Below are 27337 nucleotides of genomic sequence, written 5' to 3'. Positions count from 1 at the left end.
AGGGCCCACCTGTGGCTGCCCCACCTACGGCTGCTGCAGTGAAGGAACTCAGTAGAGCTGCTGGGGAAGGTGGCAATGCTGGGTGTGGCAGAAAGCAAGAGGAGAGACTGAAAAAGGAGCCCTGGTCTCAGGCCTAGGCCCCTGGGACGGTGGCACTTGTCTCTAAGATGGAAACAGGAGGACCACATTTGGAGGCTGAGACCCAAGTCCAAATTAGGTACGCCAGACCTAATTCTGTCCTTTGATAACCACATGTCCAGCCTAATTCCTGGTTTTTGGTGGTGGAAGGGCTCAAGTCAGACTGAGTCTGTCATTTTGCAACGCCTCATTTTTCAACTCAAAGAAGCCAAAACAAATCTCCATTCACTTTTTTCCTTGTTAAAAAATTAAGCAACTTATATATGAATATATGCTTACTGGAAAAGTTCAAGTAATACAAGTTTGCCTTTGCTAGATTTACCAGAATAGATTAACAGATATCAAACTTTTGAACTCAAGACCTATTTATACTCTTAAAAATTATTGTAGACCCCAGAAAGCTATAGTTTATGATGGTTATATCTACTGATATTTATTAATATTAATAATTAACTGAGCCACAAGGGAAGCCTGATATTTATTAATACCATTTCAGAAATTGAGTGAGAAATTTAAAACTGTGTATTCATTTTTAAAGGATAAAGATAAATGTTAATGGAAGGCCTAATATAAATAATATAAATAGCAAGTTTTTAAATAAAAATCTATCTTCAAAAAATTTTAATGAGAACAGTAGCATAGTTTTGCCTAGGCAAACCTGTTTAATTATAGGCTTAATATTCTTGTATCTACTAATATTCTTAGTATCTACTTCTACCTTGAATCTGTTGCAATATCACACATTTTTAAATTTTCTTTTCTGTTTTTATTGATATATAGTTGACATACAATGTTGTACTGGGAAATTTTCTTTTTTAAAATTTAATTAATTTAATTAAGAAAGATGTGGTACACATACACAATGGAATATTACTCAGCTATTAAAAAGAATGCATTTGAATCAGTTCTAATGAGGTGGATGAAACCGGAGCCTATTATACAGAGTGAAGTAAAATTAATTGGAGGCTGATTATTTTATAATATTGTAGTGGTTTTTGGCATACATCAACATGAATCAGCCATGGGTGTACATGTGTCCCCATTCTGAACCCTACTCCCACCTCCCTCCCCATCCCATCCCTCAGGGTCATCCTAGTGCACCAGCCCTGAGCACCCTGTCTCATGCATCGAACCTGGACTGGCAGTCTGCTTCACTTATGATAATATACATGTTTCAATGCTATTCTCTCAAACCATCCCACCGTCACCTTCTCCCACAGAGTCCAAAAGTCTGTTCTTTATATCTGTGTCTCTTTTGCTGTCTCACATAGAGGAATTTCTTTCTAAATTCCACATATATGCATTGATATACTGTGTTAGTGTTTTTCTTTCTGATTTACTTCACTCACATTAGGCTCCAGTTTCATCCACCTCATTAGACCTGATACAAATGCATTCTTTTTAATAGCTGAGTAATATTCCATTGTGTATGTGTACCACATCTTATCCATTCATCTGTCGATGGACGTCCAGGTTGCTTCCATGTCCTGGCTATTTGTACCTCTGGAAAATTCAACATAGATTCATGAGAGTGAGGGTGACAAAAGCAAATAGTAGTTTCATACCATTGTGAAGGCAGGTGTGACCTCATAGCTGCCCTGAAAGGGTCATGGGGACCCCAGAGATCCTGGGGCTTCACTTTGAGAATCCCTGAGTTAGGCACTGGGGAGTGTGGGCTCATAGCGTAATTGGGTTTTAAAGAGGTCCCTGGCAGTCTCAAGAGAGACAGCCACAACCACAGAGCAGCTTGGTGTTGTCACATGTCATGCAGCTACCTGCACCTCACTTACGTTACCCATGAAGTGGTAAGCAAGAGTATCTCCAAGGGCTCTTGATGCTCCAAAATTCTATGTATTTATAAGACAACCTATGCTAGGTACTCAGTACATATTTTTTAAGGAATATATGTAAAATGTAAGAGTAAAGAATGTATGATGTTGTTGAAGGATTTTTGCACTGAGTAAAAAATTGGACTAGAATTCAAGGGTCAAAAACACACAGAGCTTTAGGCCGGATGTCTTGAACAGAGGTAGATGATGGCCAGTGAGGGTGGTGGGCTCTGTGATGGACTGGGGAGCTCATATCCCACTCAAAAGACAGAAAGTTCTGATCTTGTATTAGACATCATCCTATACCAGCAACACAGTCTGAGTTTGCCCTGTGGACTGTAAATTGGGACTTTTTTTTAACTGGAGTATAGTTGATTTACAAAGTTGTGTTAGTTTCAGATGTACAGCAAAGGGTATCAGTTATACACACACATATCTCCACTCTTCTTTTTATTTTTTCCCTATTATTTTTATTAGTTTGAGGCTAATTACTTTACAGTATTGTAGTGGTTTTTGCCATACATTGACATGAATCAGCCATGGATTTACATGTGTTCCCCATCCTGAATCCCCTTCCCACCTCCCTCTCGATCCCATCCCTCTGGGTCTTCCCAGTGCACCAGCTCTGAGCACTTGTCTCATGCATCCAACCTGGACTGGCGATCTCTTTCACACTTGATAATATACATGTTTCAATGCTATTCTCCCAGATTATCCCACCCTCACCTTCTCCCATAGAGTCCAAAAGTCTGTTCTATACATCTGTGTCTCTTTTTCTGTTTTGCATATAGGGTTATTGTTACCATCTTTCTAAATTCCATATATATGTGTTAGTATACTGTATTGGTGTTTATCTTTCTGGCTTACGTCACTCTGTATAATGGGCCCCAGTGTCATCTACCTCATTAGAACTGATTCAAATGAATTCTTTTTAATGGCTGAGTAATATTCCATTGTGTATATGTACCATAGCTTTCTTATCCATTCATCTGCTGATGGGCATCTAGGTTGCTTCCATCTCCTGGCTATTATCTTTTCCCATGTAGGCTCTTACAGAGTACTGAGTAGAGTTCTTTGTGCTACACAGCAGGTTCTTGTTAATTATATATTTTTTATATAGTAGTGTATATATGTCTATACACTCTACTATATAAAAAATATGTGTATATGTCAGTCCCAGTCTCCCAATTTTTCCCTCACTTGTTATCCCTTGGTAACCAAAATTTGCTTTCCATGTTTGTGACTCTGTTTTGTAAATAAGTTCATTTAGACTCTATTTTTTTTTGATTCCACATATTAGTGATATCATATGATGTCTGTCTTTGTCTGACTATGTCTGACTCAGTATGACAATCTCTAGGTTCATCCGTGTTCCTGCAAATGACATGATTTCATCCTTTTCAATGACTGACTAATATTCCATTGTATATATGTACCACATATTCTTTATCCATTCCTCTGTTGATGGACATTTAAGTTGCTTTCATGTCCTGGCTATTATAAATAGTGCTGCAATGAACATTGGGGTGTACGTGTCTTTTTGAATTATGTTTTTCTCCGGGTATATGCCTAGGAATGAGATTGCTGGGTCATATGGTAAGTTTTTTTTTTTCTTTAAAGAACATCCATACTGTTCTCCACAGTGGCTGCACCAATTTACACTCCCACCAACAGTGTGAGGGAGGGGCGCCCTTCTCTTCACACCCTCTCCAGCATTTATTATTTGTATATTCCTTGATGGTGACCCTTCTGACCAGTATGAGGTAGTTTTGATTTGCATTTCTCTGATAACTAGTGATGTTGAACATCTCTTCACGTGCTTTTTGGCCATCAGTAGGTCTTCTTTGGAGAAATGCCTTGAATTGGGACTGCTGAGTCAGACAGTCACTTACATTCCTTTTGACTTGTCACAGAGCCTTATTAAACCTCTTCTGGAAGACCACGTACCTTGTGGTGCTTCTTCCCTTCCTCCTCCCAATCTAAACCTATTCATGGCAAAGGATGTAGTTTTCTCATTCATTGAAGAAAACTTCAATCAGTGAGACTGCTATCATGAGGTATTTCCACTTTTACATGGTTTACCTCGAGTCAAAACCAGGACGCCCTGGTTGTGGAACCTGGGCAACAGTCATCAGGCCAGAATGGGGAGACTTGTCTGTGCTCCAGAATCTACCACATGTGCCTACGTGCCCAAACCGGGGAGCTGAAGCAATGCCTATAAAGACCTTTTCTATAGAATCACTCTACAGGCGCTTTGATGGTCAGAAGCATTCTCCTGGGAATCTATGCCTCAAGAAGGTCTCAGCTGATGCAGGCCCCGCCTGGAGCCAGTTCCTCCTTTCTAACAGGAATTTACTTCCTACAGCCACCCAAATCCAGAAATTTGCTGTAGTTAACCAGTGTCTTTGATGCCATATAACAGGGCTTCTTGAAGAGCTTCGTGCCTCAGGTAGGATTTTTAAGAAGTATTGAAAAGAGCAGTTTGTTATTTTCCCAGAAAACAGGTTCGGAAGTTGGCAAACTCCTTCCTGAGTAACCACCCTGCTCCTCTGCATTCCATAGGCCCAGGTCGCTGGGGTTGAACTGAGGAGAGTTTCACTGAGCCACTACTGGAAGAAACACGGAAGAGTGGGGGAAGGGAGCGGAGCCTTCCGCCTCCTGAGAAATGGGGGATCTAGAGTCTGGACTGACCTTCCAGCCAAACCGATATGGTCCCCTGATTTGCCAAATACTTTCACACAGACATCACTCTAAAACCCGGGGGCCTCAGATAAGCAGAACTCTTTCTGACTCTATGACTTCTTCTCTGGCCACTAATGATGAAGGGAAATGAAACTTTCTTCACAAGTTCAACCAATGGAAGATCATTATAAAACCAAGCTGCAAGACTCAGGAAGGCCTACTATTTTGAGAGTGTTTTGGATACACACAAAAAAATTCAAGGTTCATAACAGAATCCTGAAAGTTCTATTGCAATGGAATCAACCCAGATTGCTAGGCTATTGCCTTCTTTGTTTCTAAGCTGGAGAGCCCCAGAAGCATTTAGTGACTGGGTTTAGGAGAAGTTTTGACTATGCATCACATATTCAAGTGACAACACAGCTGACTGTGAGGTTCGAGCATGGAGAACGGCAGGACATAGTTAGGCTGTGACAATGGTTGTGAAGGGTAATCCCTGCCCTACAGAGGAGTAAATGAATGCCTGACCCTTTAGTCATGGAAAGAGGCAGTGGATGGGTCTCTGGGGGCTTTCCAGCTCTTTGCTTTGGTTTTTCTCTTTTAATGAGAAACAGAGTATTTACCCTAAAGGATGTAGAAGAGTCACCAAAGAGATGGTATGGGAAAACTCTTTGTTGAGCCCACAGAGGCCAGATTGTTCCCCTCCCTCCACACACACACACACACACACACACTCACACACACACACTCACACACACTCACACACACACATACACTCACACACACATACACACTCACACATGCACACACTCACACACACACTCTCATACACACACTCACACACACACACACACTCACACACACATTCTGGAGCTGGGAGGAGAGCTAAACCCAGTACTGTCCTTACACTTGAGCAGTGAGACCCTCCTCTGAGCCCTGGTCCCGAGGAGGTCCCTCATTCTGGAGTGTCTCTCTTAAAGAAGATTCCCATCTGGTGTCCAGGAATATCTGGATGGGCAGTGCCATTGGGAAGGGTGCCTTGGGCCCAGACAGAAACCTACATGGGCCTTGGTCTCTGGTCCTGTTTCTCCTCTTCATGGCACTCTCCAATCCTTCAGTGTGTGCATGGGGTTGACCAGTTGCCTCTAGGGGCTCTAGCCCTTATGTCTATGTGGTTGTCCCAGGACCCTGTAGTCAGTTCAATTCTAGGAGGGTGGCCTGGTGGGCAAATTTCTGCTGTTGGCAGGCATGCTTGTTTTGTGGGATTGTGTAAGACTGGCCATCAGAAAGGGTCTAATACTACTATTATACTTAGATTGCCTTCCTCCTGATCCTGCCACATACCCCAAGGGGGCAGTCCTGCTTGAACCCCTCAAAATCCATACCTCAAAGGGGCATTAGGGATTCGAATCACAATCTCAGCTGTGTTAGTTTGTGTGTAAGGAGGGAAAAACAAAGGACTTTGAGGATAGAGTGTTTGCTCTTCTTTTTACTACATCTGTGATTGAAGGCCGACTCGCTGGAGTGTCTGGCACCAAGGTTTGCCTCAAGTATGTGGGCTCTGAGGCATCATCAGGCACTTTCCCAGCAGAGGGACAAACAGATGCCTGAAAGTGGAAGCTCCCACTGGGTAGGAGTGTGGCCCATCATTAACTTTCCTCCTAGAACTCAACCAACGTGCCTGTTAGGTCAGACCTTGTACTTTTCCCTCTTCCCTCCCTTTCTCCCTTCCTTCCTACATTTCTTCCTTCCCTCTTCTCTTCCTTCCTCTCTTTTTCTTTCTCTCTGATGGCGGGAGGGGGGGGATGATTATGGATGGGATTTCCACATGTTTTTTCCCACTCTATAAAATGGCAGCATGCTTTAGAGCATGCTGCCAGAGCATCTCCCCGAACAGCTGAAACACCTGGCGCAGCCCTAATATTCTCCCCATGCCATTCACGTAGGGTTTAACTTGAACCTCACTGAACTCATCACGATATTTAGTTGTACTTTAAAACTTGGTTTGTATTGACAGTCTGTTTTCCTCACTAGAGCATAAACTTTTTGAGGGCAAGGACCATGCATGTCTCGTTCTCAGTTAACAAAATAGGTGCTCAGCAAATACTTTCAAATAGTGGCTTGAATGATTTCATCACTGGACTTGGATTTGGTGGGGGGTTTGTCCATGTGCATTCTACATTCTATTTCTTTAAAAACCTTAGGTCATGTTCATGTTTGGAGAAATTTCTTGTATATTGCTAGTGTTTTCTTCCTTGGAATGGTCTCCTGAACTGCTTTCCAGTTCCTCTAATATGAATCAAGTGTGCTGGTCTAGAGTATAGGCTTCTGCATCAGATAGACGTGGGCTTGAATCCTGGCTCTGGACTGTTTTCTAGCTGTGTGATGGTGGGCAAGCCATTAATCTTTCTAAGCTTTAGTTTTCCCACTTAAAATACAAGGATAAAAATTTCTACCTCAAAGAGTATTATGGCGGCAAGGAGTATGAGATGATGTATGCAGAGCAGTTTGTACCTTGGCTGGTATATTATAAACACTACAGTCATTAATCCTGGTTTTTCTTCAGTGCTGTGTGCTTGCTGTTCATAGTCACTCAGTTGTATCTGACTCTTTGTTACCCCCATGGACTGTAGCCTGCCAGGCTCCTTTGTCCATGGGATTCTCCAGGCAAGAATACTGGAGTGGGTTGCCATGCCCTCCTCTAGGGGATCTTCCCAACCCAAGAGATCAAACCCAGGTCTCCTGCATTGCAGGAGGATTCTTTACCATCTGAGCCACCAGGGAAACCCAAGAACAGTGGAATGGGTAGCCTGGCTAGGAACTGAACTGGGGTCCCAGGAATTGAACTGGGGTCTCCTGCATTGCATGTGGATTCTTTACCAGGTGAGCTAATTGAGAAGCCCTTTTCTTCAGTGCTTTCTGCTAACCACTGGTTCTGTGCTTACCCTGAGAATACAGAGATGAACAGGATGCCTTTCAAGTCTCCCAGTCCATATATGAAGGGGCCTGAGCATAGACCTGGACATGGGGATGAGGCAGGACTGGCTCTCAGACCTCAGAGATTGGACCAGAAGCCTGAGGGAAGATAGGATGGTGGGAAGAAGGAAGGGAGGGGAGGAAAGAGAAAGTGAAAGTGCTAGTCACTCAGTCGTGTTCACTCTTTGCATCCCCATGGACTATAGCCCTCCGAGCTCCTTTGTTCATGAAATTCTCCAGGCTAAAACACTGGAGGGGGCAGCCATTCCCTTATTCAGGGGATCTTCCCAAACCAGGGATCGAACCTGGGTCTCTTGCATTGCAGGCAGATTGTTCACCATATGAGCCACCAGGGAAGCCCAGGGAGGGGAGAGGGGAGGACAAAATCCCATCCCAGGTGAGTGGATGGTCCAAAAAGTGATGGACAGAAGAGAGAATTAGGAAAGTAAGAGTGAGGGATGGGGGCCACAGAGGTGTCAAGTGAAGGCTGAAGCAGGCCTGAGTGGAGGATTCTTTTACTAAGCCTTAGTAAAACTTCAGGTAGAGTGGGAAGGAGGTGTTGAGGGCTGGTCAGACACTGTTCTCAAGGAGTTTAGAGCCTAGTAAGTAAGGGGAACTTGCCTGGTGGCTCAGACGGTAAAGCGTCTTCCTGCAATACGGGACACCTGGGTTCAATCCCTGGGTCAGGAAGATCCCCTGGAGAAGGCAATGGCAACCCACTCCAGTACTCTTGCCTGGAAAATCCCATGGATGGAGGAGCCTGGTAGGCTACAGTCCATGGGGTCGCAAAGAGTCGGACACGACTGAGTGAATTCACTTTCACTTAAGGGAAGCTGACACATAAGCAAATAATCATATAAATAAGGCTAAGAATGTATGCAAAGTCCAGAGGAAGCACAGAGGAAGGACAAATGGGAGGGAAGTTGCGTGGTGGGTCTGACGGGAGGAACCAAGGCAGGGCTTCCCAGAGGAAGAGCCTAGGAGGGTTTAGGGGGATGGGAGGGAATTTACTGAGAGGCAGAATTGGGTGGAGGGTCAGAACAGTAAAAGGAGAAATGAAGTAGAATGGCATGCTTGGGTGTTCCATAATAATTAGGGCTTTCTCTGACTGTCAGAAAAAGAAACACGAAAAAGGCAAAATGGTTGTCTGAGAAGGCATTAAAGATAGATGAGAAAAGAAGAGAAGCTAAAGGCAAAGGAGAAAAGGAAAGACAAATCCTTTTGAATGCAGAGCTCCAAAGAATAGCAAGGAGAAATAAGAAAGCCTTTCTCAGTGATCAATGCAAAGAAATAGAGGAAAACAATAGAATGGGAAAGACTAGGAATCTCTTCAAGAAAATTAGAGATGCCAAGGGAATATTCCATGCAAAGATGGGCTCAATAAAGGACAGAAACAGTATGAACCTAACAGAAGCACAAGATATTATGAAGAGGTGGCAAGAATACACAGAAGAACTGTACAAAAAAGATCTTCACAACCCAGATAACCACGATGGTGTGATCACTCACCAGACATTCTGGAATGAGAAGTCAAGTGGGCCTTAGGAAGCATCACAACGAACAAAGCTAGTGGAGGTGATGGAATTCCAGTTGAGCTATTTCAAATCCTAAAAGATGATACTGTGAAAGTGCTGCACTCAATATGGCAGCAAATTTGGAAAACTCAGCAGTGGCCACAGGACTGGAAAAATGTCAGTTTTCATTCCAATCCCAAAGAAAGGCAACGCCAAAGAATGTTCAAACTACCACATTGCACTCATCTCACATGCTAGTAAAGTAATGCTCAAAATTCTCCAAGCCAGGCTTCAACAGTATGTGAACCATGAACTTCCAGGTGTTCCAGTTGGATTTAGAAAAGGCAGAGGAACCAGAGATCAAATTGCCAACATCCATTGGATCATTGAAAAAGCAAGAGAGTTCCAGAAAAATATCTACTTCTGTTTTATTGACTATGCCAAAGTCTTTGACTGTGGATCACAACAAACTGAAAAATTCTTAAAGAGATGGGAATACTAGACCACCTTACCTGCCTCCTGAGAAATCTGTATGCAGGTCAAGAAGCAACAGTTGGGTACCGCCCCAGCCTCCAGGGGTAGAGCACAACTCCCCGCCCCTAGTGTGGGCTGCACACACGACAACCTCTGAAAGAGTGCAAGATGGAGGAGAGAAAACTACACCTGCAGCTTCACCGTGGAGAAGCCTGACGAGCTCCACCTCAGCCCATGATCAAGGTCCACAGCCACAGTGATGAGTCATGTACTGTTCATATGATGCAACTAAAATGGGACTTCACTGCTGTGGTCTTTCTCTCCAAAACCTATAACCATAGTCTAATCATGAGAATATCAGACAAATCCCAGTGAAAGGGCAGGCCACAAAATATCTAAGCAACACTCCTCAAAACTGTCAAGGTCATCCAAAACAAGAAACATATGAGAAACTGTCACAACCAAGAGGAGCCTAATAAAACCCAACTGTATATATAAAATGTAGTTGCTAAAAATATAATGTGGCATCTTGGATTGGAGCCTGATACAGAAAAAGGACGTGGGGGAAAACTGAAGAAATCAGAGTAGAGTATTGACATCAGTTAAGAACCATTTTCAATATTGGTTCATGAATGTCACAAACGTTCCATACTAATGTAAGATGCTAATAATGAAGGAAACTGGACATGGACTATGTGCAAACTCTACTATTTTGCAATAATTCTGTAAATCTAAAACTGTTCTAAATGGAAAAAAAAAAGAAGCAACAGTTAGAACTGGACATGGAACAACAGACTGGTTCCATGTCGGGAAAGGAGTACGTCAAGGCTGTGTATTGTCACCCTTGCTTATTTAATTTACATGCAGAGTACATCATGAGAAACTCTGGGCTGGATGAAGCACACATTGGAATTAAGATTGCCGGGAGAAATATCAATAACCTCAGATATGCAGATGACATCACCCTTATAGCAGATAGTGAAGAAGAACTAAAGACCCTCTTGATGAAAGTCAAAGAGGAGAGTGAAAACGCTGGCTTAAAACTCAACATTCAAAAAACTAAGATCAATGGCAACCGGTCTCATCACTTCATGGCAAATAGACGGGGAAACAATGGAAATGGTGACAGATTTTATTTTCTTGGGCTCCAAAATCACTGCAGATGGTGACTGCAGCCATGAAATTAAAAGACACTTGCTCCTTGGAAGAAAAACTATGGCAAACCTAGACAGCATATTAAAAAGCAGAGACATTACTTTGCCAACAAAAGTCCGTCTAGTCAAAGCTATGGTTTTTCCAGTAGTCATGTATGGATGTGAAAGTTGGACTATAAAGAAAGCTGAGCAACAAAGAATTGATGCTTTTGAACTGTGGTGTTGGAGAAGACTCTTGAGAGTTCCTTGGACTGCAAGCAGATCCAACCAGTCCATCCTAAAGGAAATCAGTCCTGAATATTCATTGGAAGGATTGATGCTGAAGCTGAAACTTCAATACTTTGGCCACCTGATGGGAAGAACAGACTCATTGGAAAAGACCCTGATGCTGGGAAAGATTGAAAGTGGGAGGAGAAGGGGATGACAGAGGATGAGATGGTTGGATAGCATCACTGACTCAATGGACATGATTTTGAGTAAGCTTTGGGAGTTGGTGATGGACAGGTAAGCCTGGTGTGCTACAGTCCATGAGCTTGCAAAGAGTTGGACATGACTGAGCGACTGAACTGAACTGGCTGTCAGGGGTGCATGGACTGGGCTGGGAGAAGGCATTTGGTGAACCTTCTTCAATGGACACATCCTTGAACAGTCCTGACATATTTCTTTAAACTGAGCAAGTCTTCCTATAGAATGAAGCAGGAAACTGTAACCTCTGGTGCCTCCCATCTTCCTTGGTCAGTGGACTAGGTAGAAATACTGACACTGGAGTCTTACAGAACTCTCCTGCTCACCACTGTGGGAACTGAACAAGTTCCAGAACCCCTCTACACTCTGGTTTCCTCATCTGTAAAGCAGATAAAATGGTGCACATCTGATGATGTTGTTGCAATTAAATGAGATAATGCATCTAAAGAGCTTCACATAGAAACCGATATATAACATGCCCTTGGTGCAAATTGGTAGCATCTAACATATTTATTTATTGTTCATTCATTTATGTATGTGTTGGTTCACCATTTCATATAAGACACTGGGAACTCAGGGATTAATAAAGTTTAGTCCCTGCCCATAAGAAGTGTCTGATGGGTGTTTGTGTGGGAGGGCAGATAAACAAACAGATGATTACTGTGCTGTGTGAGTGTGATAAGTGCTATGGCAAAGGCATCTACAAAGTGATGATGGCAGCACAGATGAAGGGCACACTGGTTGCCAAGGTGGCGATGATGATGATCAGAGCCTAAATGTTGAGGAGAGGGCTCTAGCCCCTAGGAGCCAGATCAGGGCCAGCCTTAAAAGTCAAGTCAAGGCCATCAGCCCTTATCCTGAAGGCCATAGGAACCTGCCAAAAAGTCTCAAGTGGTGGAGAGACCTGATCCCATCTGTGTACAAGAAGGTCACCCTGGCCCCTGTGAAAGCAGCCAGGAAGCCCTAAGGCTCGGAGTGAGAAATATCAATAAAGAGGTCCCATCAAGGAACTTGGGGTCCCAAGGAGGTTGAAGAGCCAAGATCTACTGTGGCAGGGCAGTTAGAGGCCTGGGCTGGTGAGAGTTTTTGGTCAGAGTTTGGGATATTGAAAATCTATTAAGGAGTATTTCATATTTCTCTTAAAACATGCAAAAAGGCTAAAGAACAAGACAGTCAATTTGGTCATTCACAGTTTATTTTTTATTTAAAATGACACCTCAGCTAAGGCTAACAGGAATACTATTTATCTGAATTGGCTTCTCACACTAAAAGTTTTATTGTCTAAATATTCCATACTATGTTTCAGAGAAATATGATTTGATCCAAAAATATGTTTCTCTTCTACTGATGCCTGACATTAAGATTTACCATATCTTAAACCCAGTGAGCATATTGAAGAATCATGGACTGAATATCTGGAATGTCCATCTCACATAGTGGGTGCTTTATAAATCTTGCATTTCTCTGCTTTATGTATGTCTGAATAGTGTCCAATGGAATTGAAAGTATTTGTTCACGTGGTTACTTACAGAGTTCCTAATCAAATTCTTGACATTGTCCATGACACCTTGTATTTATTTATTTACTTGTTATTTGAATGCTTATTTATTTGGCTGTGTCAGATCTTACTTGTGGCACACGGGGTCTTTGCTGTGTCATCCAAGCTCCTTGCTGCTGCTCATGGACTCTCGCTGTGGCGCGTGGACTCCAGAGAACTTGGGCTCAGTAGTTGTGGCCTGTGGGCCTAGTTGCTCCGTGGCATGTGAGGTCTTGGTTTCCAGACCAGGATCGAATGGCATCCCCTGCACTGTACGGTGGATTCGTATTCACTGGACCATCAGGGAAGTTCCAACACCTTCTATTTAGCAATGTGTTTTCAGAGATGAATGTCACAGGAACACAGCATCCACTCACACACTTTTGTACTCCTGAGCTCTTATGTAATTCAGGTGCTTGTTGAGTAGCATCTTTTTGTCCAAGAATAAGGAAGAATGTCAGAGAAATTTCCAGAACTTTATTTCATTGCTTTTAGTAAACTCTTTCCCGGGCCTTTGTGCCACTCAGTAACCATGTTCTCTGCTTCAAATAGCTTGAGTGCACTGATTTCATCAGCTCCAGCACCTCCTATGCACTGGGTCCTCTCTGTGGGCTTTGTTTCGAATCAGAAGCTAGGTGGTGCCTGCCTCGGGCGGTATCCTGGACAGAAAAGTTAACTTGTGTGTTTTTGATCAGTGTTATTTATGCCTCTGCTTCTCCAGTCTAAAAGAATTGTGTAGCATATGTTCTAATAATGTTTTTGATACCATACTAAGCCTGTGTGCTTCTTTGCGGTATAAACAAAAAGCTATTTGGTCTGGGATATTTCCAAATGTCCATGCATGCTCAGTCATGTCCTACTCTTTGTGACCCCATGGATAGTAGCCTGCCAGGCTTCTCTGTCCATGGAATTCTCCAGGAAAGAATACTGGAGTGGGTTGCCATGCCTTCCTCCAGGGGATCTTCACGACTTAGCAAGTGACTTAGCAAGAATTATTTGTATATTTTTGGATAACAGTTCTTTATCAGACATGTCTTTTGCAAGTATTTTCTCTCAGTCTGTGGCTTTTCTTCTCATTCTTTTGACAGTATCTTTCACAGAGCAGACATTTATTTTTGAAGTTCAGCTTATCCATTATTTCTTTTATGGGTTGTGCCTTAGGTGTTGTATCTAAAAAGTTATCAAGCCCAAGCTCATCTAGATTTGCTCCTAGGTCATCCTTTAAAATTTCTGAATAATCCCTCCATCCCCATTTTACAAAGTTAGAGAGGTAGAGTTATTATCTAGCGCCACTCAATCAGTAAACGGTGGGACTGGATTCAAACACAGGTCTGTTTAACCTCAAAGCCCAGCCAGGAGGGCGTCTCTTTCCTTCCAGGGCTGCTGTCTCAAAAGCAACTCTGCAGGGGAATCAGACTGGCTGTCTTCCAGGGTTGGATGAGGTCTCTTTCAACATGGAGATTCTAGGTCACAGGTCCGAGTAAACAGGTGAATGGGCATTCTCCTTCTTCTCCCTTATGATTTTTCTTCATCCTGAGAAAGGCAGCTCCCTGCCCTTGGGGATGATGGACTGTAAAATTTTGACTGAACTGGGGGGTTTGAGTGCCTCGTTTCTGTTGGTGGGATTTGAGAGAATCTGAGGGAGATGGTAGCATGAGCAAATGGAGAATTAGTGAGGTTTTACAATGTTGTTATAAACTTTATGATGTGAGTTGATTGTTTCATGTAGCCTTGTAAAACAAGTTGGAGATGGCGGGGGGCGATTACATCACTCCCTCTGCCTGTGGGACAGAGATGAAGCCTTCCTTGGTGCTCGGGATTGTTTCCTGGTGCTCCATGCAGACCAGCCTAGTTTTCCAATCTTAATATATTCCTTTAAGTAGGTGTAGAGAAAAAAAACAGAAAGCAAGAGGAACATATCAGCTTAACTTTTTGTACCGACATTCTTCCTGGAGAAGGAGATGGAAACCCACTCCAGTATTCTTGCCTGGAGAATCCCAGGGATAGTGGAGCCTGACTGGCTGCACATAGTCCATGGGGTTGCAAATTCTTGGCAAAGATAAAAGACCAATGTCACAGCAAAGCACCAAAACTTACAGAACCAAACCTGTTTGGTTTGTACAGTAAGTAAATAAGCCAGTTACGCATTTCTTGGACAGCTGGCAAAAGTTTGGTCACCATAGCCACTACCCCATTGAGCTGCTCTGCTTACACAAGTTGTCAGCCTTTGTCCCAACCCCAAACTCTCTGAGGAGGAGGAGCTGGGCCTTGTCCATTCCTTATTTATAACTGGCTGCAAGTGAGGGGGAGGGACAGGCAGGGTTGGTCCCTGTGCAGGCTGCTGGCCTGAGTTACATCCACAAATGCCTCAGAAGCGGCAGGCTGACAGCATCCTTCTTCTCACATTCCTGGGTCTGTCTGGGCTGGTTGGCGCAGTTACCAGGACATACCACATTGGGATTGTGGAAGAATACTGGAACTATGTACCCCAAGGGAAGAACGTTATTACTGGGAGAAGTTTCGCAGAAGACAAGTGAGTGAAACTGGGGTCCTCAGAGACTCCAAGTTTGTATTTCTTGGGCTGCTACAATGGATAGTGGTGGTGTTGTTTAGTTACTCAGTGGTGTCCAACTCTTTGGGACTCTATGGACTGTAGCCCACCAGGCTCCTCTGTCCATGGGACTTTCTTGGCCAGAATACTGGAGTGGGTTTCCACTTCCTTCTCCAGGGAATCAAACCCCTGTCTTCTGCACTGGCAGGTGGGTTCTTTATCATTTAGCCACCTGGGACGCCCATGCAATGGGTATGAGTTGATCTAGATCAAAAGGAAGGCTTTGTGTTTGCTTAGCGTGCACTTGCATGGGCAAGTGTATAATTTGGGAGAGATATTCTTAGTTCTATCTGTTCACTTTGTCTGTAAAGAGTCATATACACAACCAGGTGTTCTGAATAATGACCTATTTTTTTATATGGGCAATTTCCCCTAGATACCACTAAGAACTTCCAGGGACTCTGGACTCACTTTGTCACAAAAAAAGTTAAACTTTGGGATAAAAATTTGAGAATTTTCAAGAATTCTTCACTGTTTTAAAATACACAGTGTTTTCTTACTTTTAATTTTTGGAATGAAAATAATCATTAGAGATATGCCATAGGTAGTTACACTTTGGTTTTGGTTTGCAGTGTTTAAAAGAGGGGGGCAGTTGTAGTATATTTGGCTGGTATTTTAAGAGTTTCCTTGAGTCCACTTAAAAATGGCTTTATTTTGCTGATGAGAAATTTGTTCCAGCCCCAATCCATTCAGTCTGAGGGCAGTATTTATCCTCAGAGCCCGGGGCATAGCTGGGTGAGATGGTACTTCAGTGTTCTCTGTTCCTGACTTTATAATTTTTGCCCAAAACAGCCCTTGCTCCCCTTCGTCCTCCCAGGGTACTGTGTCTTAAATCTTAATTTATTCCCTTGAGCTCCCTCTGAAATCACCTTCTGATTCCAGAAGTCCCATCATGCATATTTTCAACATTGTAGTTCTTAGAACATCTTTGGACATACTCTGGCGAATAGTTGTATATTCGCATGCTTGTTCCTTTCCTTTTTTTTTTTTAAAGACATTTATTTAGTTATGTTGTACTGGGTCTTCATTGAGGTGTTCGGGCTTCTCTAGTTGTTGCCCACGGGCTCCTGAGAGCAGAGGCTCAGCAGTTGCCACTCGAGTTCTCCGTTGTAGTGTGTGGGATCTTAGTTCCCTGAACCGGGTTCGAACCCTGGTGGCCTGCCTTGGAAGCTGAGAGTCGTAATGGACCACCAGGGAAGTTCTGTTCTCTCTTTCCTGATAGGCAGTGCCCAGTGCATTCAACATCCGGGTTTCATCTTCTAGCTGCTAAGATTCATGGGGTCTGTCAAATCCATAAGAGTCATGTCCTCCTGCCCTGGGGGAAGACCAAAGATCCAGTTGGCTTGGACCCATGGCTTCCAGGCTTTCTAACAACACAAAAGGGGCATAGTCGTGTTTTGTTTATTCAAAAAGGACGATGCTCATGCCAGGTTACCGAGAAAGACTTTTTCTTAAGCTTTGTACCAGGAAATTTCATGTCCAGGGGGCTATTTCCAGAGAAGACTCTTGACTTCTTTGTATCAACATCTGCAGACTGTGGATGGTGGTAGTTTGTATGTGACAAATGGAGCTGAGATTGTAAGGCTCCCCTAGCTCCCAGCAGCCTTCCCTGAAAGTAGAGCTCAGTTATCCTCAAGAAGGGATCATAGAAAAAATGATTACTGTCAGCTTCTATTGGGTGGGAAGCTATTCAAGACATATGCGTTGAGGGCTCTGAGCATAGACTTTAAGTTCAATGGGATATTGGACTGCCTTTCCATAGGCACAGAATGTTTTCTCCTAAAATGCTCACGTCATTATCACTGTTCGGTAGCATTGATTCTGACCCAGGGATTCCACCAGCGACTTTCAATTCATTACTGCATACAGTTGTTATTATTCCCACTCTACAAACAAGGAACTGAGGCTTTGAGGTTAAGTATGTGCCAGAGTTTACAGTGTAAAATGCATCACCAAACACATTCCTTTGGCTTCAGAGCTAATATTTTTTCACTGTGAAACTCTTTCTTGGCAAAGGTGATCCTTTCCCATTGAATTAAACTCAACTTTGAGGGAAGTAGGAATTCCAGTAATAACAACTTTCTAGAGAGACCCAATTCTTTACCAAGGGCAGGTTTAGTCTCACTTGTCACTCTTTTCAGAAAAACGTTGAAAATGGTCACTGGTGTCAGTGACCAAACCAGTCACCTGGGTTTATTCAAACACCCAAAGTACTTTATCTATTTTTCAAATTTTGTTTTATATGGGACTACAGTTGATTTACAATGTGGTGTTAGTGTCAGTTTACAGCACTGATTCAGTTTTACATATATCTATTCTTTTTCAAATTCTTTTGCCATTTAGGTTATTACAGAATATTGAATTCCCTGTGCTACACAGTAGGACCTTGCTGGTTATCTATTTCAAATGTAGGAGTGTGTATATGTCAATTCCAAGCTCCCAGTTTATCCCCCCACCCACTTCCCTTTTGGTGACCATAACTTTGTTTTCTATGTCTGTGAGTCTGTTTAAAGACTCAAAGTACTTTAAATAATCAAATACTAAGATGCCATTTTCACAAGGCTGGGTGCAGGAAGAAGTTAGGGGCTTTCTGTTGATCATTTCAGCCAGTAGATGGGGCTTTGAAGAAATTACAATAAAATGTACGAAAATCATTATGGTGAAAAAGAAAAAAGAGAGCAGGCATGACTAAAACACAGTTTGGCATCATATTAGAGTGAGGTTGTTTAACAAATGCTGTGGTTCCCTGGAGGAGGATTCCTGCCCTTTAGGAGCAGCTGGCATGCTAGACATCATACCTGGAATGCCAAGGTTCCCATGTGTTTCCTTCTGCTGTGTCGAGGGGCAGTGTTTATGCAGAGCAGACTTCTGACTCGAAAGGGGAGCCTGGATGAGGCTGTGGCATGTGCTGGCTTTTAGTAGTAATCATGCCAGGAAGTAATCATACCACTCTTGTGGCTGGTGGTTCAGGGCACGCTTCTAAGAAGGCACAGTTGTGGTTGGCTGCTGACTCTTGCTTGAAGACCACAGGACAACTGTCTCAGGGGCTATGATTCACAAGTGTCATGGAGCCACAGGTGACACCTATGACGTTGTCACGAAATACGGAGTTCACTATGTGCACTCTGTGCTGCAACACCTTTCCCTGGAGAAGGGGTCATCTTGGGCGGTGTGACTGTGCCTCTCACTCGGCTTCTGCAGGATGAGTAGACAGCATTTCTGAGGACACTCTGCTGCTTAGATATTCACAACCAGAAAATATCCAGTGTTTAGAAATCCACAACAGCCGGATTTCTGTCGTCACTGTTTCCGCTGTCGTGGCTCTTTCTAGGAAAGAGCCTAGAACAGGAATCAAGAGGCCTGACTTCTAGTCCTTGCTTTCTCCCCAGTTTGCTGTGTAACCTTGAACATGTCACATAATCTCTGTGAACATCAGTTTCCTTACTTTGTATAACGTGCATGTGTGTGCTAAGTCGCTTCAGTCATGTCCGAATCTTTGTGACCCTATGGACTGTAACCCACCAGGCTCCTCTGTCCATGGGGATTCTCCAGGCAAGAATACTGGAGTGGGTTGCCATGCCCTCCTCCAGGGAATCTTTTAGATCCAGGGGTTGAACCTGTGTCTCTTACACCTCCTGCATTCTTTACCACTAGCACCACCTGTGAGGCGCAGAGATATAATCCTTAAAGTCACCTGAGAAGTATAATTCCCAGGCATCATAAATAATTTTCAAAACTAAATGAAAAGTATCTTATCTGACTTGCTGGTTGGAGAAAATTTTTTGCAATGCAAGGAGAAAGATGCTTTACAAGGGTTCCACCTAGAAATCAAGAGTTGGAGAAGTTGAGGTTTGACAGAAAAGTACAAAATTCTGTAAAGCAATTATCCTTCAATTAAAAAATGAATTAAAAAAAAAGAGTTGGGGAAGTCCTGAGAGTGGGGATAAGTGACAATTTTTAAAGTATTCTATACTTTTATTCACCCATTCATTTTCCCCCTGCCCTTTAAGAATGATATCCAATTCTTCACCCTCAAAGTATTTTCTTCCCCAGAGTCCTGGCTTATTCTCATAAAATTCCTTCCCAACCCCTCACGCAGCTTGGTGACTTTATCTGGCCTTGGAGACTGCAGGTACCCCTCCCCGCTTTGCTCTTTAGGGGTTTGGTGTACCCCAGTCACCTCCATACCTGGAGGAGGAGGTTGGTGGAGAAGAAGGTCCAGAGTATGTATAATAAACTCCCCAACCCGACACAGAGCTCTGCCAGTGACAATGACCCGTGGAGAACTAAGCAAGGCCAGCCACTTGGGATCCTTACTGTAGGAACTAATCACTGTCAGTTTAGCTGTTCTGGTTGCTTTGTATTTAAATAAGGGGAATGGGCAAAATTTAGGGGGAAAGGAAGGTGAATGCCAAAGTTTCAGTGATATAAAAAAGCTTGGAAACCAAAATTAGGCAGCGCCAAGAGCCTAATAAATCCTGATTCACAGGGATGAGATAGGAATTAAATTGAGATTCTTTCACCAAGATATGACAGCAGTCAGATGGTGCAATTTAACTTCCCAAGTTGGTACCTTTGCTTGATCATAGGGGTCAACAATGTAATTGAGACTATAAGCACTAATATTTCTTAGAAAGTATAAGATTTAGGAGTCATAGTCTATTTAAAAAATTTTCTCCCAATGAATGTATTCTTCCTCTTCCCCACTGGGCGTAATGAGGACACACGGCTCCTTTAATTGGCCTGGGGATGATGTCAGCATTTGATGCACTCCTGACGGTGCTGCTCATAAAATGCTTAATGAAGGTGTGACTGTGCTTCCTGGTGGAGCCAGGTCTTTAATGGAGCCAGAGAGGATCACCTTACTTAAGTTACAATTCTCATCAAGCTCTCCTTAGGCCACCAACACACAGGCAGGCTTTTTTTCTTCCCAGTGAAATATAGGGGTTTTCGTGGGTGCTGACTCATAGGCAGACTCATTCTTGGACATAAGTGAAACTGATCACTGCTCAAACTCCACTTAGGGTCTGTGAAGGGAGTTTACCCACCTTCATCATCACCGTGGTAGCCCAGCCGATGGCAAAGTGTTTTGAGCATCGCCTATGAGCAGGCCCTATAATGGGAGTGAGGACATTCCTATATGTTTATCTGAAAGAAGAGCCAGTGAAGGGAAGCTGGTGGGGGAAGAGAAAGGCTTTGGTAAATTTTGAAATAATCACCTCATTAATACTTCGTTTTATACAGATGCTCACTTTCAAATTTCAGCGTCTGTCTTGTCAGCAAAAAAAAAATTAAGTGTTCGGCCTGATGCCTTGTGAATCTCTTGGGGTTGCTGTTATTTTCTATATCAGTTAGTGGTTACTTTTGGCTGCCAGTAAAGATAAGACTTCTGTTGCTGCTGCTGCTGCTAAGGCACTTCAGTTGTGTCCAACTCTGCGACCCCATAGACGGCAGCCCACCAGGCTCCCCCATCCCTGGGATTCTCCAGGCAAGAACACTGGAGTGGGTTGCGATTTCCTTCTCTAGAGTGGCTTAAATAAATGAGGGCTTGGCCGGTCCACGCGGCCTCGGGCGGCGGGTGGACCCGGCTTGCCGGGCCCGGGCCCCTGGGAGGGTTGTCCGCAGGGATGCGCGGGGCCTTTCCAGGCCCATCGGAAGGGTCTGCGGCGCCCACGGAGGATGGAGACCGTGTGCCCCCCGCGGCCTGCTCTGTCCTCCCTGCCGGGCGCCGCCCGCTCCCCACCTGCGCAGCCGCGCCGATGGTCTGGCCCGCTCCGGCCGTAGCCCACGTGGGCCGGCAGGCTAGCGAGCGTCGGCTGGCAGAGCTGGCGGGGTCCGGCTGGCTGGCGTCGGCCTGGCCGCAGATTGATACAGAGCCCCTGTTTGAGTTTCCTGAGCCATACAGCAAATTCCTGTTGGCTATCTGTTTTACAAATGGTAATGCAACTTTAAGAAAAATGGCCCTGTCAGCGCAACAGATATCCAGATGGCTCAACTCAAGTAAGTTGAGTAGCTTCATGACTGCTCTGCAACTCAGAAAATATTTTCAGATACCAGGAACAACATTGTCGTGTGGCGTTTTTGCTCAGCCCCATGTGTCCTCTGAGGGTTGCTTTCTCCAGTGGGGTTTTAGGACTTACAGGACTTCCTCCCTGTGGAATAGTTCCCAGTCTGCCGACTCAAGTAGGCAAGAGATTAATTGTGCCCAAAACACTTTGCTTCCTTCCGTGAATGAGCCGTCACAGAGGACACCAAAGATACCCGGCCTTGATTCTGAGCTGTCTCTAGAAGGACTGGACGATGTGCCTCCGTTGTCCCCACTGCAGCCGATTTCTGATGAGGAGGCTGTTCAGATTATCGCAGGCCCTCCTTTGCCCCCATCTTCAGTCACACTTCGAGACTATGTGGATCATTCCGAGACTCTGAGGAAATTAGTGCTTCTAGGAGTGGATTTATCCAAGATAGAGAAACATCCCGATGCAGCCAACCTCCTCCTGCGACTGGATTTTGAAAGAGACATTAAGCAAATTCTCCTGTTTCTTAAAGATTTGGGCATAGAGGATACCCAGCTGGGACCATTCCTGACAAAAAACTATGCTTTTTTCTCTGAAGACCTTGAAAATCTGAAGACCAGGGTGGCTTATCTACAGTCAAAAAATTTCAGTAAGGCGGATATTGCACAGATGGTCAGAAATGCACCATTTCTTCTGAGTTTTTCAGTGGAGAGATTGGATAACAGACTGGAATTTTTTCAGAAAGAACTTGAACTTAGTGTGAAGAAGACTCGAGATCTGGTAATTCGTCTCCCAAGGCTACTAACTGGAAGTCTGGAGCCTGTGAAGGAAAACATGAAGGTTTTTCAGCTTGAACTAGGTTTTCAGAAGAATTAAATTCAACACATGATCACCAAAATCCCAAAGATGCTGACTGCAAATAAAAGGAAACTCACCGAGATTTTCGACTACGTGCACAACGTGATGTGCGTGCCCCACCACATCATCGTCAGGTTCCCGCAGGTATTTAATACAAGGTTGTTTAAAGTCAAAGAAAGACATTTGTTTCTTGCCTATTTAGGAAGAGCACAGTATGACCCGACAAAACCTAACTACATCTCTTTAGACAAATTGATATCTGTGCCTGATGGAATATTTTGTGAAGGGATGGCCAAGGCATCAGTACGGGACTTTGAAAAATTCTTAAAAACTCTTTAGTTTTTGATGTATGGTAGAATGTAATGATTTAAAGTGAATGTATATATGAATAAATTAACATATTAAAAAAAATAAATAAATGAGGGCTTGATACTCTTATGAAAGAAATTTAACAAGATGCCAGAATAGCCTGGCCTGCTGGTGAGTGGGGCTCTGGCATTAACTTGAGAGGCCTAGGATTCTTGCTCTATTTACTCAGCAAGTAATTAAATCTTTTTGAAAAAAGTTAATTTTTGTCATGTTGGGCCTTCATTGCTATGCAAACTTTCTCTACTTTGGTTGAGTAGAGAAACTGAGTTAAACTGAGTGTGCATCTCATTGCGGTGACTTCTCTTGTTGTGGCTGGTGGGCCCTAGCCACGCAGGCCTAAGTAGTCGTGACACACTGGCTTAGCTGCTCCGCCACACATGGAATCTTCTAGAACCAGGAGTCAAAATTGTGTCCCCTGCATTTGCAGGCAGACACTGTACCACCAGGGGAGTCCCAGTTGAGCCTTTTTTTTTTTTTTCCTTAATTTTCTCATCAGTGATATGGGGATAATGACAGTACTTGCATGGGGAAGTGATATATTCATTTCCTGTAGCTACTGTGACAAATTACCACAAACTAGGTGGTTTAGAACAACAGAGTCTGTTCTCACCTTGTCCTGGAGGCAAAACGTCTGAAATGAAGCTGTTGGCAGGACTTTCTCGCAATTCCTCTGGAGGCCCTAAGGGAGAGTCCACCCATTGCCTCAGTTTCTGGGGGCTGCTAATAATCCTTGGTTTGTGGTTGCATCATTCCAGCCTCTGCCTCCATCTTCATATCATCTCCCCTGTGTGTGTCTAATCTCTTTCCTATGAGAACATTTTTGGAGCAACCAAGACACTTGCTTCTTGGAACTAAAGCTATGACAAACCTAGACAAACCTAAAAAGCAGAGACATCACTTTACCAACAAAGGTCTATTTAGTCAAAGTTACAGTTTCCAGTAGTCATATATGGGTGTGAGAGTTGGATCATAAAGAAAGTTGAGCACCAAAGAATTGGTGTTCTTGAATTGTGGTGCTGGAGAAGACTCTTGAGAGTCCCTTGGACCACAAGGATTGGATTATCTAGGACCATCTTCTCATCTCATAATCCTTAACTTAATTACATCTGCAAGGACTCTTTCTCCAAAGAAAGGGATTAGGATGTGGACTTATCTTTGAGAGTCATCATCAGCTATCACAGGGGGTATCAGGAGATTTGTCAGTGCTCAGGTGTGGTGCCTGGCACTGGGTTAGCACTCAGGAAATACTTGTCATCATGTTGCTCACCTGTCTTGAGGGGCTCTCTGGAGAGCAGGATATTTGTGCCAGAGATATCTCAGATGGTCACATTTTCTTTCCTTTTGAGGTGAACCATTTTTAAAGTCTCTATTGAATTTGTTACAATACTGCATCTGTTTTATGTTTTGGTTTTTTGGCCACGAGGCACATGGGCTCCTAGCTCCCCAACCAGAGATGGAACCCACACACCTTGCTTTGGAAGGTGAAGTCTCAACCACTGGACTTTCAGAGAAGTCCCATATTTTCCTCTTTTCTAATTAGAGCTTTGCCGGAAACAAACGAAACTCCCCTGATTCCCCCTGATTGAGTGCTCACTCTCCCAGAGGCCATGTGTGGGGCTCCACATTCACCCCTCGTGTTGGCTCTGCCATGCTCAGCGGTTTACAGCCAAGGAAACTAGGGTTCAGAGAAGTCAAGTAACTTCCCCCAAATCTCAAGTTGTTAAGTGGGGCACTGGGATTCAGGCTCCTTCTCTTTTCCCTTTACTGTATGGATTTGGCACCTGGGGGACTTCTGTGGAAATGAGTGGGGAAAAGGGGGAACTCAAGACTTAAGTGATGTTGGAGGAACCAGGGTGAGTTCCCCCTGAATTAATACTTCAAAAACTATTCATCTAATTAGGAAGGGTTTGGCTGCCTCTGAAGTGCAACTTGAAACCACCATCTTCACCCTTCCTTTTGCCAAGTAGCACTCATCCCAGTCTAGTCCTGGTGAGTGTTTTCTCCTTGGTGAACTGTGTCCCACCTCAAGCTCAGGCAACACCACTTGTCCTTATTGTGACTGTATGATCTCACATGTTTGCTCTGACCACACCCTCCGCTGATGTTACTTTGCCACTCATCCTCATCCTCAGTTCGGTTCACTTAGTCGTGCCTGACTCTTTGCGGCCCCATGGACTGTAGCACACCAGACCTCCCTGTCCATCACCAATTCCCGGAGCTTGCTCAAACTCATGTCCATCCAGTCGGTGATGCCATCAACCATCTCATCCTCTGTTGTCCCCTTCTCCTCCTGCCCTCAATCTTAGGGTCTTTTCAAATGAGTCAGCTCTTCAAATCAGGTGGCCAAAGTATTGGAGCTTCAGCTTCAGCACCAGTCCTTCCAATGAATATTCAGGACTGATTTCCTTTAGGATGGACTGGTTGGATCTCCTTGCAGTCCAAGGAACTTCCAAGAGTTTTCTCCAACACCACAGTTCAAAAGCATCAGTTCTTTGTTGCTCAGCTTTTTTTATAGTCCAACTCTCACATCCATACATGGAAAAACCATACTACTGGAAAAACCATAATTTATACTAGACGGATCTTTGGCAAAAAATGTCTCTGCTTTTTAATATGCTGTCTAGGTTTGCCATAGTTTTTCTTTCAAGGAGCAAGTGTCTTTTAATTTCATGGCTGCAGTCACCATCTACAGTGATTTTGGAGCCCAAGAAAATAAAATCTGTCACTATTTCCATTGTTTCCCCATCTATTTGCCATGAAGTGATGGGACCGGATGCCATGATCTTACATTTTTGACTGTTGAGTTTTAAGCCAGCTTTTTCACTCTCCTCTTTCAGTTTCATCAAGAGGCTCCTTAGCTCCTCTTCATTTATCCTATATCCCCCCAACACTCACTCAGACATCTTGGCCCTATATGGTTGTGTGTATGCTTAGGCACTCAGTCATGTCCTACTCTCTGTGATCTTTGGATTTTAGCCCTGGACTAGGCTCCTCTGTCCATGGGATTTTTCAAGCAGAGAACCTGGAGTGGGTTGACCATTTCCTCCTCCAGGGAATCTTCTCAACCCAGGGATTGAACCCGTGTCTCCTGCATCACACATGAATTCTTTACCCACTGAGCCATTGGGAAAGCCCACTGTATGATTAGTTGTCCCTTAATATAGAAAACTTTTTGTTGCTATATATTTGCCAAAGCATCTGTTTTGTCTTCATAGCCAGGTGGGACATATCTTCAATACATGGACTGATAATTATACGTCTTGGCTCCAGTTTCTAAAGTCTCATATTCAGTACAGGTTCAACAACCGCTTGATAGTTGAATGGATAAGGAATAATTTCCACTAAAAGATCCAGGTTGTAGGGCAATGGTGATGCTGGTGAGCTGCACAGCTCCTGTGAGCTACAAAGCCCTCGGAATTTAACCTGGCAGCCCACCTCTGCACTGGTTAGATGTTCCCACAGGCAGGTTCATTCTGACAATGGTTGATCTGGCCTGCCTTTGGGAGGTGTCAACCTTCATGGTATTGCCCTTGACCTTGGCAATGTGAGCATCTTGTCTTTAAAGCAGTAGCTAGTCTGAAACTTTTTTAGGGAGTGGAATGAAAACTGACATTTTCCAGTCCTGAGGCCACTGCTGAGTTTTCCAAATTTGCTGGCATATTGAATGCAGCACTTTCACAGCATCATCTTTCAGGATTTGAAATAGCTCAACTGGAATTCCATCACATCCACTAGCTTTGTTCATAGTGATGCTTTCTAAGGCCCACTTGACTTCACATTCCAGAATGTCTGGCTCTAGGTGAGTGATCATACCATTGTGATTATCTGGGTCGTGAAGATCTTTTTTGTACAGTTCTTCTGTGTATTCTTGCCACCTCTTCCTAATATCTTCTGCTTCTATTAGGTCCATACCATGTCTGTCCTTTATTGAGCCCATCTTTGCATGAAATGTTCCCTTGGTATCTCTAATTTTCTTGAAGAGATTTCTAGTCTTTCCCATTCTGTTGTTTTCCTCTATTTCTTTTCACTGATCGCTGAGGAAGGCTTTCTTATCTCTCCTGGCTATTCTTTGGAACTCTGCATTCAAATGGGAATACCTTTCCTTTTTCCCTTTGCTTTTTGCTTCCCTTCTTTTCACAGCTATTTGTAAGGCCTTTTCAGACAACCATTTTGCCTTTTTGCATTTCTTTTCCATGGGGATGGTCTTTTTCCCTGTCTCCTGTACAATGTCATGAACCTCCATCCACAGTTCATCAGGCTCTCTGTCTATCAGATCTAGTCCCTTAAATCTATTTCTCACTTCCACTGTATATTCATAAGGGATTTGATTTAGGTCATACCTGAATGGTCTAGTGGTTACCCCTACTCTTTTCAGTTTAAGTCTGAATTTGGCAATAAGGAGTTCATGATCTGAGCCACAGTCAGCTCCAGTTTTTGCTGACTGTATAGAGCTTCTCCATCTTTGGCTCTAAAGAATATAATCAACTGATTTCGGTGTTGGTCATCTGGTGATATCCATGTATAGAGTCTTCTCTTGTGTTGTTGGAAGAGTGTGTTTGCTGTGACCAGTGTGTTCTCCTGGCAAAACTCTATTAGCCTTTGCCCTGCTTCATTCTGTACTCCAAGGCCAAATTTGCCTGTTACTCCAGGTGTTTTTTGACTTCCTACTTTTGCATTCCAGTCCCCTATAATGAAAAGGACATCTTTTCGGGTGTTAGT

At 43.7% G+C, this 27337-nt stretch overlaps 1 protein-coding gene and 1 pseudogene across 1 annotated transcript in view; both read left to right on the top strand.

Annotated features, from left to right (window-relative positions):
• The first annotated feature begins 15129 nt into the window (after positions 1-15129).
• The window catches only part of HEPHL1 (hephaestin like 1), a 97183-nt gene continuing 84975 nt past the window's right edge, over positions 15130-27337 (top strand). Inside the window, exon 1 of the mRNA XM_070457114.1 lies at positions 15130-15299. Coding sequence (XP_070313215.1) covers positions 15130-15299 — 170 coding nt within the window. The remainder of the gene's footprint in view (positions 15300-27337) is intronic.
• Positions 21307-22642, top strand: LOC139031724 (transcription termination factor 3, mitochondrial pseudogene; annotated as a pseudogene).

This window comes from Odocoileus virginianus, chromosome 28 (assembly GCF_023699985.2).
Source record: "Odocoileus virginianus isolate 20LAN1187 ecotype Illinois chromosome 28, Ovbor_1.2, whole genome shotgun sequence".
Taxonomy (NCBI): domain Eukaryota; kingdom Metazoa; phylum Chordata; class Mammalia; order Artiodactyla; family Cervidae; genus Odocoileus; species Odocoileus virginianus.
The sequence above is the reverse complement of the archived record's forward strand: the minus strand, read 5'-3'. Positions and strand labels throughout refer to the sequence as shown.